Genomic DNA, 15081 nt, shown 5'->3' on the forward strand with positions numbered 1-15081 from the left:
GGTGCCCCGCCAGGTGTAAACCTCCAGGACAGGAGCTGCCACCCCCACGGAGACCGCAACCCACGGCGCGGCCGGAGGCAAGGGGCGGGGGTCAGTGGCCGGACCGCACAGCCGCCTACGCTGTCCCCTGCGGGGAAGCAAACCCAAAAGGCAGGAGGCCGCTCCTAACCTGGTGCTCCACCCTGGAGCTGGGCTCTATATCAACCCGGTGCACAGTAAACCTCCAGGACAGGAGCTGCCACCCCCACGGAGACCGCAACCCACGGCGCGGCCGGAGGCAAGGGGCGGGGGTCAGTGGCCGGACCGCACAGCCGCCTACGCTGTCCCCTGCGGGGAAGCAAACCCAAAAGGCAGGAGGCCGCTCCTAACCTGGTGCTCCACCCTGGAGCTGGGCTCTATATCAACCCGGTGCACATCCCACGGTCTGCGGGGGTATGAAACAAGGTGGGCAGTTCAGCCTTTTGAAGAGCTGAGTGGGTTTCTGAATTGGAAACCTTTGAAACAAGCAAGACAGAGTTGCAAAGAGAGAGGCCAAGAGAAGAAAAGCTAAAGCAGAATAGCCAGGAACCAGGACCATGGATCACACTGCTCCTGTTCAAGAGGAGCAGCCGAAATCTCAGGAACACCAGCTCGCTAAGAACCGAAAGGATCCAAAGCCACCACCTACGGGCTCGGAGAAACTCTCTCAGCTTCACTTTACAAATAAAAAAGGACGGAAGAAATGGAGGTAGCAGTGAAGTGGGTTGTGTATTTTAGTAGGACATTCAGGAAAGCTGAATGAATTAGGATCCATTCTGCCAAAACAAGAAAAGGCAAGTGTTAAAAAAAAAAAAAAGCAAAACCCACCATCACCACAATACCAAACTGTATGATTTGGTTGCAATATAGTCTACACATTCAATAAAGATAGAAGTAAAGGGACAAGAAATAAAAAAGTTTAAAATTCTTATTATACCTACATTAATGTATTTTGTTGGTTCTTATGAGCCTAGGACATGGGAGCTATTAGATATTATTATACTGTGCTCTGCTTGTGTTACCTAACTTAAGCTCACAACAGCCAAATAAACTATTATCCCTGTTTTAGAAAGGGTATTGAAATTCTGGGGAATGGGACTTCCTGGAACCAAGGCAGAGACACTGACTCTCTGCTCCATGCAGGTCTCATCCCTCCAGCACCCCTGAGGTTGTGGGCTAAGATAGCTTTTCATAGATTTGCTCACATTCTCTGGAACTGTTTTGTGGAGGCCAATTCAGGATTGGAAGGGATGCAAAATCCAAGCCCTTGATATTGTAGAAAAAGGAACCGAGGGCCACAGATGGAGATGGCTCCACCAGGAGTGGAGTGGCAACTGTAACCTGGAAAGTGAGCAGATAGCCTCCTTGTCTCCCCTAAGCTACCTCCCACACCATGTCTTTTCTTACATCAGCATTCATATTCTGTGTTTCCTAGTCATCAATGAATGTTGCTTTCCCTTGACATTGTTCCCACTGCTTTAACTTGTAATTTCCAGGGTTGGAGGACCATCCTTGCATTATTCTCATCCCCTTTCTCCCTGTTCCCCTTTGATTTCTGAGGCCTGGTACTTGACAGATCCATACCTCCCAAACCAAACAGGGGCTCTCTGTTTTGATGAGGCTCCAAAAAGGAACCCCCATAGGCTTCTGAGGTCATCCATCTAAGTTTTAATAATAATTTTCCAGAGAAGTTTGGCCTTAAAGCCAATTGTTCTTCTTCCCTCCCTCTCTAATGCAAATGCTTTCCCTCTTTTTATGACATTAGAGATTAGGGCCATTGTCCTGCTTAGTATCCCTAAGCATGGTTTTGGAATTCACTTTCAGTCTTCTTTTCTCCAAGTGAAAAAACATTGCTTTAAGATTCTCACAGAGATTCTAATTTATAGTTCTGCTATTTGTCCTCTCGTTTCTACTCTCTTAAACTGTGGTTCTTATCCTTCTGAAACAAAGCTGCGAATATCTGATGTCAAATAAGAATTATATATACATTGTGTTAGCCACTTTCTTCACTGCTGAGACACAACACCTGACACCCACGACTTAGATGAGGAAAAGTTTCTTTTGGCTCACATTTTGTAGAAGTTTTGCTCCACTACCAGCTGGCTCCAAGGCAGGGCAGCATGGTAGTGGGCAAGGCAGAGGAGATGCAGCTCAAGGCATGGTGGTAGGAAAACAGAGAGTTAAGGGAAGAGCAGGTGAGGGAGAAAAGCTCCTCCAGGCCAAGACTCCAAGGACTCCCTTTTTGGGCCAAACTCAATCTTCCATCATCACATTTAGCTATAAGTCATCAGTGGATTAATCTACTGAAGAATATCATGGCCCCAGGATACAATCACCCCAACCCTCCCCCCAGGAGCACATGAAGCTTTGAGGGAACTTCTAGACATAAACCATACCATGCAGCATGTAGTACGGTGAGCCGGGCATCAGATGTGCTACTGCAGAGTGCCACCTCAATGGCTGAGACTGGGCTTCACTTAGATTCTCTTTGCCAGGATGACCTCTTTAGACCAATGTTTGAGGTGTGCACTGAAAGAAACACATGAGAGTTTAGAAGTTACCAAATCTTGTGCCAGGTACAAGTACCCTAGTACATCTCCATGATCATCCTCTGTGTGAACTTTTGTGTGCATGCATGTGTGTGTGTGTGTGTGTGTGTGTGTGTGTGTGTGTGTGTGTGAGTGATGGGGACTGAGCCCAGGGCCTCAAACATGCTAAGCTCTACCACCAAACTACATCTCCAGCCCCTGGCCTGGCAGTTAGGATTCTCCTTTTACAAATCTATACTTCCAAGCTCTAGAAGAAAAGTTACTTTGCCTGTGGTCCAACACCTAAAACTCCAGGCTAATCGTGTCCTAATTCCATAGTCTCCTAGATCAAATCCATCTTATCTACTTATCTACTCTTCTGTACTTGTTTATGAGTGGTGTTTGTGGGCTTGTAATTGCCTTTTGTTTTAATGGCTCATCTGAAGGTCAAACAATAAATTCCTTGAGGACAATAACTGCATGTTCCACTTTGCTTTTTATACTCCAAAGCAATCCTCTTTTTCTTAAAACACAGTGGTTCTGCATCTCAAATGTAGATCGGCATCAGTTCACTCTTCTCGTCAGTAGATACAGCACTAGACCTTCTCCAGTGGGAGAAGGGAGAAGGGAAGGTGAGATGGGAAGCATTATCCCTTCTACAGCAGTGACCACCAGCACTTGATCTAAGTCAGGTCCTAAAGAGCTTTGGCTGCCTAGCCTCTTGGTAGGAGCAGGGTGGCTTTTGAACGGGGCCAGTGCCTTAGACTTAGCAAAGCCTGACTCCTCTGATCACTGCCAGCAGTAAAACTGGAACTGAACTGAGCCACTCAAGAGGCACCAATAGTGCAGGACAACTCCTGACCCTGTCATCAGGAGCCTGTGACAGTGACAGAGCTCATCAAGGCATCTCATAGCTGAGTCCAGAGCCTGTTGGTGAAACCACTTTCTTCTCTTGCCTTTAGATCCTGTCCATGACCTCTATTTATAAAAGAACAAAGAAAAGCTACTTCCTTCAGAGTATAATTCATTTCTTGCTACAAAAGTGAAAGTTGGAAAAATAGGTTGTGAAAGGAGAAAAATACACAATAGGACCTAACAATTTCAATATGCTTAGTAGACTAACTACCATATTAGTATTTTTAGTCACTCTGAATTTAACACTATAGTACAAATGGAGCATACTTATAGTGTATAACTGAGGTAGTAAAAGCAAAAAGAGATAACTGATATATTAATGTATGAGTACACACATATATATATTCACATACGCATATACACATATTGCATAGATCCATATTTCCTTGCCGGGAAGTCTTTTTTCTCCTTATCCTGTCACTTGACCAGATGGATCCATCTCTTAGCCCAAGAGTGCTTAGCCACAACCTGACAAGTTTCAGGAATGCAGTTGGTCAAACGCCCTCCAATGACTCAGTGTACAGCAGCCCTAAATCAGTAGAAACAGCCCCAGACCTGGAGGTGGCGGACCTGTACCCGGACACTATTTTTGCTACCTTCTACCTGTGGGGTTTTAGGCAATCACATGGACCTCTCTGAATTTCAGTTTTCTCATCTGTAAAATGAAAATAGTATCACCTACCTCATAGGGTCTTGGAGAGGGCCAAAAGTACAAATTACCAAGTACCAGTGTTATGGGTAAGTCACTTTTATCCTCTGCTGGGTTCACCAGGGTGGCAGCAGTCCTCTGATTTTTATTACCTGGCAAGGGGGTGCACATCTGGATGGTTGAGTGTGTGCACCCCCAACCAGCTGAGGTGACTAGGAGGCCCCTCATCTTTCTATTCAGGAGCACCTTCCTTGACAAGGTACTATAATAGCACACAGGGAAAGAGAATGCCATTAGCAAAGTAGAAGATGCAGTTATTGTCTTCAAGGAATTTACTATTTAACCTTCAGATGAATCATTAATAAAGAGAATGACAAGGCCACAAACACCAGTCATAAATGAGTACAGAAGAGTAGATAAATAGATAAGATGAATTTGATTAAGAAGAACAGGGAATTGAGAAACGATTAGCCTGGGGATAGACACCTCTGGGTGAAAACAGTTTTGAAAGAGGGAAAGGAATGACAGCAAAGAGTGGCAAAGAATGGCAAAAAATGATGAGGATCCTCAGGAAACATTGTGGGACAAGGCAGATGACAGCCTATGTAGGATGAGGAGCCCGGGGAGATGACATCATAAAGGGGAACGTGCCATTTCACAAACTTTCTCACAAGCCTTCCAAAGTTGACACCTTTCTCTTAATTTTACAAGTGAAGGAAGCATCTGGTGCGGAGCCCAGAACTAGCACGTGAGGGAGTAAGGAGTCGGAATTCAGAACTGTGAGGCCCTTCGATGACACGGTTTCTTGGAGAGTGACTCCTAGTGCAATGCCACCGGGTTGCTGACCTCGGTGCATGTCAATCATTTTCCCTTCGAAATCCAGGTGAATTGTTTTTCCCCTGCAAGAGTTGTTACATTTGGGGGCTTTTAAAAGCTCAGGCTCTGACCATTTCCCCACCTGGTTGGACCACTTTGACTTCTATTGTTTAATTTTTTTGAAAAGGTTAGCAACTCCGATAAATTTGGCCCATATGCAAGCATGCTTGTGTTTTAAGCCTCAGATCAGTCCAGAACATGGTTAGAGATCCAATTAAAGCCACTCAAAACTAACAATGGTTTGAAAGCTAGCTATTGATTAGAAATGGGAATGTCAAGTTACCTTTCCCAAACAATAAGCTCATTACAAGGCACTTCAGAGAGAGTCAGGCATTAAAGACCTTGCTTTGATGACTTTGAAAAGGTAGAGAAAGGCAACAGAATTAGCCATAGAGGGAGTGTTTGCCCAGGTTAGAAACTAAAGATGGTGGGAAACTCTTATCTTACAGACAGACATTCACAGAGAGAAAGATATGCATGTAAATGTATTTCTGTATACAAGTTATAACATGTTTATTAATGGGCTTTATTTCCACTCCAGTATCTCTATTGGGTAAGTAACTATTTGCTTAATAGAAAATCTTGGAAAATAGTTCAGTGAATGTTCAATAAAGGGGAGGGGGAGGTGGCTATGATTCTCTTAATACCCAAGTGAATCAACTGTTAGCTTTCTGAAACTGGATTTATATGAATTCACCCATGCTGTTATCCAGTCCCTCCTGGTAGAGATGGCACCCTATGTATGCTAGGGATCAAAAGCCAAAGAACCTAAAAAGTGTGCAGTCAATTGCTGTGTGCATGTGTGTGTGTGTGTGTGTGCATGTACATGTGTGTACACGTGTGTTACTTGTATATTACCAGGAATTGATCTTAGGGCACTTGCAGGAAGCTATATCCTTAATTTTTTTCTTTCTATTTTTTTAGTGTGACACAGGGTCTCTCTAATTTGCTAGGTTGCCCAGGATAGGAACTTGCAGTCTTCCTGACTCAGCTTCCCAGACTGCTAGGATTACAGATATGTGCCACCACACCTGGCTAATCACTTGCTTTTTAATAGCTTATATTCTTACAAAATAACAAGTTCATTCCATTATGGTGATAGGCAACAAAATAGTGTTAACCCTCATTCCCACCCTACAACGGATTGCCCAAAGCAAAACCAACCAAACAAAAAGATTATACTGTACTGGCTTATATCCACAGATCAGTCAGATTTATAACTAAATCTGCCTAAGATACTGCTGAGAGGAAAAGGGGTATGTGTGGGAGTATGTTAATATTTCTTTCTTTCCTTCTTTTTGTTGTTTTTTGTTTTTAAGACAAGGTCTCACTATATAATTCAGCCTGGCTTTGAACTTCTGGCAATCCTCCTGCCTCAGCATCCCAAGTGCTGGGATCACAGGCATGCACCACCATGCCTAGCTCTATTTCTTGTCTTTGTTTGTTTTGGGACCAAGGATCGAACTCGGGTCCTTGCGCTTGTGAGGCAGGTGGTGGCTCTATTTCTTGATTTATTCATTCAACAAAAAATTTATGAGTGCCTATGAAATGCAAGACTTTGTTCCAGGTGCTTGAGATACAAGAGGACAAAAGATAAAAAAGACAATTAAAAAAAGAAAAGAAAACCAAAAACCAAAATCCCTGCTTTATTCTAGAGGGGAGTCACTGGGAAGACAGACAATTAAGAACATAAAAATGGAAAAAAATTAAAATGAGTAAAATATGTATGTTAGAAGGGAATAAGGGAGGAGTATGAGCAAACACACAAAAGGGTGAAAGGCCTGAGGGCAGCTTGCGGGACAGGAAGGGTAGCAGGTAGCTTGCTCCTTTGTGTGTAGCAGTTCATGTAATCACTGAGAAGTGCAGTTTCAGCAAAGACGTGTCAGAGGTGGAGGGTTCACCCCAGGGGATGTGGAGGGGAAGAACACCTTGGCAGGCAGAACAGTGTAGGGCCCTGACATGCTTGGCGGGGTACAGATACAAAGTAAAGAAATGATTGTGACTGAAGTAGACAAAGTTAAGGGGAAAATGGGTGAGTGAACTTGACCTTCTATGCTCTGCTCACCAGGGTGTTTTCCATACTTTTTATCAACAGCTTGGGTTGAAGATAATTTACTCTTTAAAGAGATTTATGTATCTTTTAAAGAGACATACAAATATGAATGTGCACAACATAGTTCAATAAGTGCAGTTAACAAAATAGTGTTCATACGTAGGATTCTTTAAAATGAAACACACGCACGTGCACACACACACACACACACACACACACACAAAGACAAAGACAGAGACAGAGAGAAACAGAAAGAGGTGGCACATGCCTATAATCTCAGCACTGTGGAAGGCTGAGGCAGGAGGATCACAGGTTTGATCCCAGCCTGGGTAATTTAGTTAACTTAGTATGACATTGTCTCAAAGAAAAATAAAACATTTTTTAAAAAAGAAAAGAAAAAGGTTGAGCTCTGTTTGGGAAGACTGGGTTCATTTCCCAATACTGGCCCCCCAAATCTCATGTTCTATCATTCTCTCTCTGTCTCTCGCCCCAGCCCATACTGGCACTGGTGATTGAACCCAGGGTCTTCACCTTGAGCTACATCCCCAAGGTTTTATATTTTTATTTTGAAATAAGTTCTCAAGTTCTCACAGAGTTGCTAAAATTTGCTAAATTTCCCAGGCTGGGCTTAACTTTGTGATCCTTCTGCCTCATCCTCTCAGAGTGCTGGAATTACAGGTGTGTACTACCACCATGCTTAGCTATAACACTTATTTTCTGTTTCATACTCTTGAAAGAAATTTGGGAGGAAAAAAACTCATTAAATATCAACTTTGGATTGTAGACTTGTTGAAAACAGGAAGAATGTCTTTATGGCCATACAGCAAGCAACACAATGTCTTGGATGGTGAGGATGCCAGCAAATAAGCACTCCACATATAATTTGAGTTAACGCATGTTTAATTATTCCTGTTTAATTATTTCTTATTAAATATAAGTTTTTCTATCTATTACAAACACCTTGCCCATGCACAAACATATGCCATTCCTTTGAATTTCTTTGTAGTGACCTGGAATGTTTTCCAGTTGGATTTTCCAATTTGCGATTCAAATCTATGAACATAAGGCTTATAACCAATGTAGCTTCTCTCATCCCACTTCCTGGTCAGGAATACAACCCAGTTCTCTAGAGCATCCGTGGAGATCTTTCTTGTATCGAATTCTTCCCATTAGTTCTCCAAATTGTGTAAGTGCTTTCCATCATCTTAAGATCGTTTTGGCATCAGCTTCTCTACTGCTTCAGCTGATGACTGTCGTTATTTTAGGGATTCCCACCCAGAAGTATGCATGTGTCTCAGATCCTCACTCACAGGAACTCCTTCCCAGATGTCCTCTGGTGAGAAGCCCAGTTCTACCATACAGTCCTTGTTCACAGTGGCTTTGATGACTGGCCCCACAGGCACCATACCATCCTTGGATCATCACCCTCAGTGAGAAACAACCCTGAGGGTTCTCTGCTGTTGTTCCACCCCAACCCTATATGACTGGCTTGATACAGTTTCGCTTGGCACCAGTCTTTATTTTCATTCTTCAAATCCTAAAAATATACATGCACTTTGACCATTCAATAGTCCACAGGGCTGCACCCGGGCCTCACTGTACTTCACCTCATTGATGGTGACACCTCCGAAAGCAGCGTGGCTGCAACCTGTGGCTGGCGCCTCTGGGATGCATGCTAGCAAGATACAAACTCAGCGTTGCCCACTGAACCATCTGGGTGGCCCAGTGTGTACAAGAATCTTCCCTATCTCTTTGATGAACACATTACCACATTACGGGTCCCTTTAACACAATCCAGACACTGCAACTTTTGTTTGTTGATTCAAAATTGTACAGTGTATTCTTCTTAAATTAGCTACTCCTTTTGTCCTGCTATTATAATTATTCAAAATATCTACATTAAATTGTACATATTAAAGAGACTTAACACAGTAAGCAGCATCAGCAGCAGAAAACCACACAAGTTGAGTCTCAGCATCACCTTCACATACATTTAGAGTATTGGTACTAATATTGCTGTTACATTAGGTTACTAATAAAAGAGAAAATCTTTATGACCAACTCCTCTTCTCCCATCCAGTGCCTTCCCACTCCTCCCGTGTGACAGAGGACAACTGGTATTGCTTTTTGCCCCGAAAGCACCAGGCAGCAATAATAAATTAAACTGGCAGTTGCTTCTCACAAGCAGTGGTCTTTTTCTGTCTTGAATAAGGGACTTCTTTACCACCCATGATTCTTGACCAAAGATCTATACCTGTGGGGTTTCCTATCAGCCCCAGCCCCTCTTACCACCCTCTGTTCACTCTTCAAGGCCTGGGGAGGGAGGGAAAAGGCAGGATGGAGGGTCAGTCAAGAGGACTGTCCTTCCCTTACTCCATTCTCCTCTTGCCTGTCACCGATTTCAGACCTGTCGTCGATCCTATCAGGGGTCCATAAAGCTGAGAGGACTCTGGCCCAGGAGAGGGGGGTAGGGGTTAGGCAAACAGGCCAAGGAGGCAGTTGGTTGAAATTTAACCACAATATTCTCAGTCTCTATTGTTTTGAGTGAGGCCCAATATTTCCACAGCAGGATTATAGGATCTGATTAACCATGTTAGACAACAATGCTGAGCTGGGATGGGCTTCCCCTTCCAGCTGCCAATATGAAAAAGTAAACAGAACACCCAGATTTCATAAGGGACTCCCAGCAGCTCCAAGCCCGATTCCCCATTTCCAACCCTACCACTGTTTGGGCCCAAAGTGAGAGAAGGAATAGTGTAGCATTGCATGCTCCTTTAACTACTGGCCCTTGGCCCAGCAGGACAAGTAATCCTGGCACAATCTTCCCAGGTGAGTCAATGGCACTGTGCTCCCCACACCCTGGAGTTCTTTCAATGCCTCTTCCGGGTTCCCCTGGTAGGCTGGTCCAGATAGTCAGGAATCTGTGAGAGTTGAGTGCCCAGAGGCCAGTGCTCATTCAAAGGGGTCCAAGGGTGTGGAAGGTAGCAAAAGATCGGTTGGGCCCTGGATAGAAAAACAGGAGGTGGAACTTACCAGCTCAAGAGAGCAATTGAGCATTTACTAGAACACTCTGGTTCTACAAAATGGCATCCACGTGCCAGGGTAGAGAAATGAGAGCTCAGAACTGAGGGGACACATAGAGGACCACCATAGAGACTCAAAAGATGGGCAAACATTCCACCAAGTGTTCTGAGATGAAAAGACAGATGGCCTCCCAGATTCTCAGAAACAGAGGGGTTCCCTGCAGCCCCTGTCCCTCACACAGACAATCTACCAGTAAGTTACCCTCTCCCTGCTGGATGTTTCCTCTCAGGATGGGGTCTTCAGAGGCCCGGGCCAGGAGAACAAGGAAGGGATCTAGAGCAACAAGGAGCCCTGGACAAGAGAACGCAGTAGGGGCTTCCTGAGAGTCACAGCTACTGGTGACCCCCCAACATGTGTGCTCCCTCCTCCTCCTCCTGTGAGTATCTAAGGGCCTAGGATAATCCATTATACTTTGCCGGCCCATGCATTTATGGATGTTGGTGACAGGGATTAGCAACCACCGTTCTTGAGCTCAGTTTGATGGCTTCCTTGCAATATGTCCCTCCTTTTGAACGTTTCTTCAGGAAAATTAGAACACAAATTTCTCCAGGGCAAAGCTTAGAAAAACATATTTGAGGTAACATAAAGTTGTGTAGCACAATGGCAACATTTTCTAATTTAGGGTTAAAAACTGACCTTCTTCTCATGGAATAAAAGGAAGGAAAAAAAGAAAAACCCAGAGGAAGTGTATCTATTAACAGAAACTACGTTAATAGCACAATGTCGAAAAGTAAGAAAACAGATAAAGTAAGCTCAGGAGAGGAGGGTTCCTATGTGGATTCAGATTTGCCCTATACTCTTTGGAGCAGCTCTTCTTCGTTTTTGTAAGTAGGAGATAATGAGGAGCAACATAGATGTAAGAAAGAAGCTGACCCCGGTGAGGAAATCAGGTATGGGAGCCGATCCAGGACTGGAGAGGCACAGCTTCTCACATCACCCAAAGGGGCTCCTGCGTATCTCCCAAGAGGCCCAGGCTAGGGAAATGGTTTGGAAATGGGACATTTAAAAGAACAGCAAAGAAGGCTGGGGATCTAGCTCAGTGGTTCCAGCACCTGCCTCACAGGTGCAAGGTCCCGATTTCGATCCCCGTACAAAACAAACAAACCAACCAACCAAAAAATAAACAGCAAAGAAAGGAGTCCACATTACCCCAGGATTAAAAACAAGAAGCAGTAGGCCTGAATATGGGGCAGGGGGCATCTCTTCGATGCCCAGGGCTCGCTGTCCATGCCCAGCAGCAGCCTTGGAAGGACCTTGGTCTCACCAAACTAGACTCTGCCAGTCGAGAGCACAGGAGCACAGACCTCTGTCCTCATCACTAAATGCTCTAGGAATTCCAGAGCCAGCACCTTGGAAGTCGGTGTATGCCTTGGAAACAGTCCTTGACCAGGGACACTGGGGACAGGGGAAAAGAATGGCTGTGGAGGGATTTTCCACGGCTCCACTTGGGCTCTACATTTAAACACTACTGGAAAAGCACCCTGTGAGGCATGAGATAAGGTGCTACCCAACTGGAGTGTGGAGGGGAGGATTTCTTTCCCAGCAAAGAGCCATGGTCCTAGCTGGCTGCCCCATCTCAGCTGACAGCCCCGTGGACCAACCAGCGAGGCCAAGTAGGCCTTGCAACCTAGGTGGCGCTATTTCTCTACTTTTTGGTTAAATTACTGCAGGGACTTCCTCGAGGTCCCAAGTCCTGCTCCTGGTTTGCTGGCTTGCTCGTGTAAACCACCTTATATTTTTTTTTCTAAAAATACTCCAAAGCAATTGAAAGAGTCCCTTCTCCCACCAGCCAGCCCTGGCCCCAGCCCCGGCCCCGGGGAGCGGGTGGGTAGGCGGGGAGGTGGGCCACTGCTTTATTAAACACAGGGAAAACTAATATTTACGGAATAAAATTTATGGAGCAGCCACGAGAATTCGACCCTTTTATGGCAATGTAGAGTGGGGGTTGGGCTAGGCTGGGGGCCTCTGGGAGGGGCCCAAGCCAGGGAGCTGGGCTGGAATACAGCCTGGCTAGGCCAAATTGTCAAAGCAGGGATTTCCCCAGAGTTGCCTTGAGATGAATGATTCTCAACCACCACCCCTAGCTTTGGGGTAAAGGCTTCAGGGCAAGAATGCCCAAGGCCGAGCCTCTGGCAGTGATGTTTCCCTAGGATGTATTTAAGTGATACCCCACAGAGGTAGCAACCTTGGGGATACAGGCAGCAGTGGGTAGGGAGGTTACTAGTTAAGTCTTACTTAACACCCCCGCCCCACACACACCACCCAGTACTGGGGATTGCATCCAGGGCCTTCAAACCAAGCTATGTCCCCAGTCCTTTTTTGAACTTATTATTTTTAGACAGGGTCTCAACTAAGTCACCATGCATCCCAGGCTGGGCTTGAATTTGCCATCTTCCTGCCTCAGACTCCCAAAGTGCTGGAATTACAAGCGTATGCTACTACACCAGGTTTATTATTAATCTTTAGAAAAAGTCACACAATCTTATGAGAACATGAACAAAATTATGCTCTTAGGATTTTCCTTATCATTTTAGAGGATCCACAGGCCCCTAGTTTCTCTGATTAAAAGTTCCTGCTGGAGGCTATGCTCTTGGGGTGGAGAGGTTACCCAAAAGAACTCCATCTTCTCCAAGCTTGATGGGGAAGCTTTTCTGTTTATGTGGCCCCTTGGTGTGTAGACTGAAATCTGGCTACCTAAATTCTGCTAAAAAGAAACCAAAGGACAAAGTGAGCCAGCCAGTGGACTGTTTTCACACAGTTCCCAGTTCTCCTTGATGACAGTCACTCTCACCAGGTGCAGCAAGGCATTGTGCTCTGCAGGTAAAGAGAGGTCAGCAGCAACAGGGATGAGCCCTGGCAGCGTCTCTGGCAGGAAAAGACAAGGCAGCGGGTCCTAGAGTCTTGGAGGACTCCTGCCTTGAACAGGCCCCAGGGAGAAGAGCTGCTGAGTGGAGGCAAGGTCACTGGATAAAGGTGGGAAGCAAAGAAAAATTAGAAGACTACCCAGCAGTTTGGTAATGTGTATAATCATGCTTTTCACAAGTCAGTTGTCTGGGTTCAAATTCTGACTGTCACTTACTAGCCGAGTGACCTTTGATAAGTCACTCGAACACCTGAATGAACAATTTCCTAGTGGGCTAACAGTAGCTTCCTCAGACAATGCTGTGGTACCTGATACACACGAACTGTTCATTAATCAGAATGGTGTATTACGATTGTCCTGTTTCTGGTGGTGTTCTTTTTCTTATTTTTCCAGCCCTCCCTTCCCCTCCTTGAGATTGAATCCAGGGCCACATGCTCTAGGAATGCCTCTCCCACTGAGCTACACCTTCTGCCCTTTTTTGAGACAGGGTCTCACCAAGTTGCCCAGGCTTCCCTTTTTGCCATCTTTCTGCCTCAGTCTCCCATGTGGCTGGGATTACAGGTGTGCTACTGTATCCAGCTACTGTTGTTCTAATCGTAACCATGAGCACTGTGTATTTCTTGGATGGTCCTCTCCCCATAGCCTGACATCAGTTCAGAAACATCAGCTCCAGCTGGGGAGGACAGTGAAGAGGAGGCCATAAAAAGCAAACACACTGGAAACGTTCTCTGCATTCTGCTCCCGACTCCTTCCTCTACCTATAGGCTCCCAGTGAATACCTGAGTCCTACTTTCATTCTGATCCCTCCAAGATAGTTTTTGATGGTCTTACTACAGAGGAAGATCTGGCAGAGATCAAGGGACTATGACAGTGCTGGAAGTGCCCAAGAGGTGACCATCTCTAATTCTGACCTTTTATTCTTCTTTCCTGTTAGGCATGAATATTTAGTTCTGTGGGCCAATTCTGTGTCCCAGGAACTCATGGAAACATTTCCTGTTCCATCACCCTAATTCTTCTACTTCCTATATTATCTGAAGTGGAGTAGATGAGAAAGTCAAATTTCTTTTTCTGCCACCCAGGAGAACCTATCTTGGCCGTAATGCTCAAAGCTCTTTGTCATTTTGATCCCAGATTATAACAACCCTGTTGTCTATGCCTTGGAAGCAAACAGAAAACGCACCCAAGTTTGTCAAAAAAAGAACAGTAGTCTGTCTTGTGCCACCATGGAGGAGTTCCTGAGATAAAAGTTTCTGAAGCTGTGGCTCAGGCCACAGCAGAGAAGCTTAAGAAGAACCCCAAGGACTGGAACGTGGGCTCAGATTTCACCTAGGGATAACAACAGGCCTCAATGAGGTAAGGTGGTAATGAGTTCATAGAAAAATAATCTCAAAAGCAGGGGATTGGAAGTGATTTTATTCTGTGCCAATGAGAGAAGTAGGTCTCCGAGGAGCATCTGGGACTGGCTAGGAACTCTGGAGAAAGGTAGACATTCTGTACTCTTTGCAGACCAGCTGTATATACCAAAGCCAAGGTAGGGTCCTGGGTCTGAAGAACCTCCACCAAAAGAAAGGAAAGTATGGACTTCCAGAGATTAGCTTCCATTCAAACAGAGAAGACCAATGCCCAGTGGGCTTAAGCCAGGATTCCCTTGGTTAACAGTCCCATTCAGGTGGCCTGCCCACATGAACTTTGTCCTCTTGCCCAACAGTGGCCTCTGACTGTAAGTCTGTATGAGGTATACTCTGCCATGGAGCTCCTTTCCCAGTGATGCTGGGAGGCTATTCTCCGGGTCCATCCCAGAGGCTGAGACCATGACAGGCTAGTTGAAGAGCCCCCTTGGCTTCTTCCTCTTGGCCTTGGACAGCTGAGGTCTCTGCATGAGGCCTGCAGTACCCTGGGAAAAAAGGAACCCAAGTTAACAGAAGCTTTGAAATGGATCCATTTATAGTAGGAAAGGAACTTTCTTCCTCTCATGACTCTTGGCTAGGATGAGGCCATAAAGTGTCTGACACAGATGTTTTGAAGTCTATATCAGGGAGTAAGTGTGATGTAAGACCCCAAAACATAAGATGTACATACATGTGCCTTCTCCCTC

General features: G+C 45.2%; 1 protein-coding gene and 1 long non-coding RNA gene across 3 annotated transcripts in view; both read right to left on the minus strand.

The window, feature by feature from the left end:
* Positions 1-423: 423 nt before the first annotated feature.
* On the minus strand, positions 424-4235 carry LOC104853729. Its single transcript, XR_777871.2, has 3 exons — positions 4144-4235; positions 2415-2547; positions 424-794 (listed from the first exon to the last, which is right to left on the minus strand). It is a non-coding gene; the product is annotated as an uncharacterized LOC104853729 (long non-coding RNA).
* A 9948-nt stretch (positions 4236-14183) lies between these two features.
* Nhej1 (non-homologous end joining factor 1) overlaps positions 14184-15081 on the minus strand; it is an 80534-nt gene continuing 79636 nt past the window's right edge. Inside the window, exon 8 of one of the 2 annotated variants that reach the window (XM_010611868.3) lies at positions 14184-14880. In XM_010611868.3, coding sequence (XP_010610170.1) covers positions 14806-14880 — 75 coding nt within the window. In that variant the 3' untranslated portion in view covers positions 14184-14805. The remainder of the gene's footprint in view (positions 14881-15081) is intronic. The other variant, XM_010611867.3, reaches the window with a different exon arrangement.

The sequence above is a fragment of the Fukomys damarensis genome, unplaced genomic scaffold (genome assembly GCF_012274545.1).
Source record: "Fukomys damarensis isolate Sample0158 unplaced genomic scaffold, DMR_v1.0_HiC HiC_scaffold_16, whole genome shotgun sequence".
Lineage (NCBI taxonomy): Eukaryota > Metazoa > Chordata > Mammalia > Rodentia > Bathyergidae > Fukomys > Fukomys damarensis.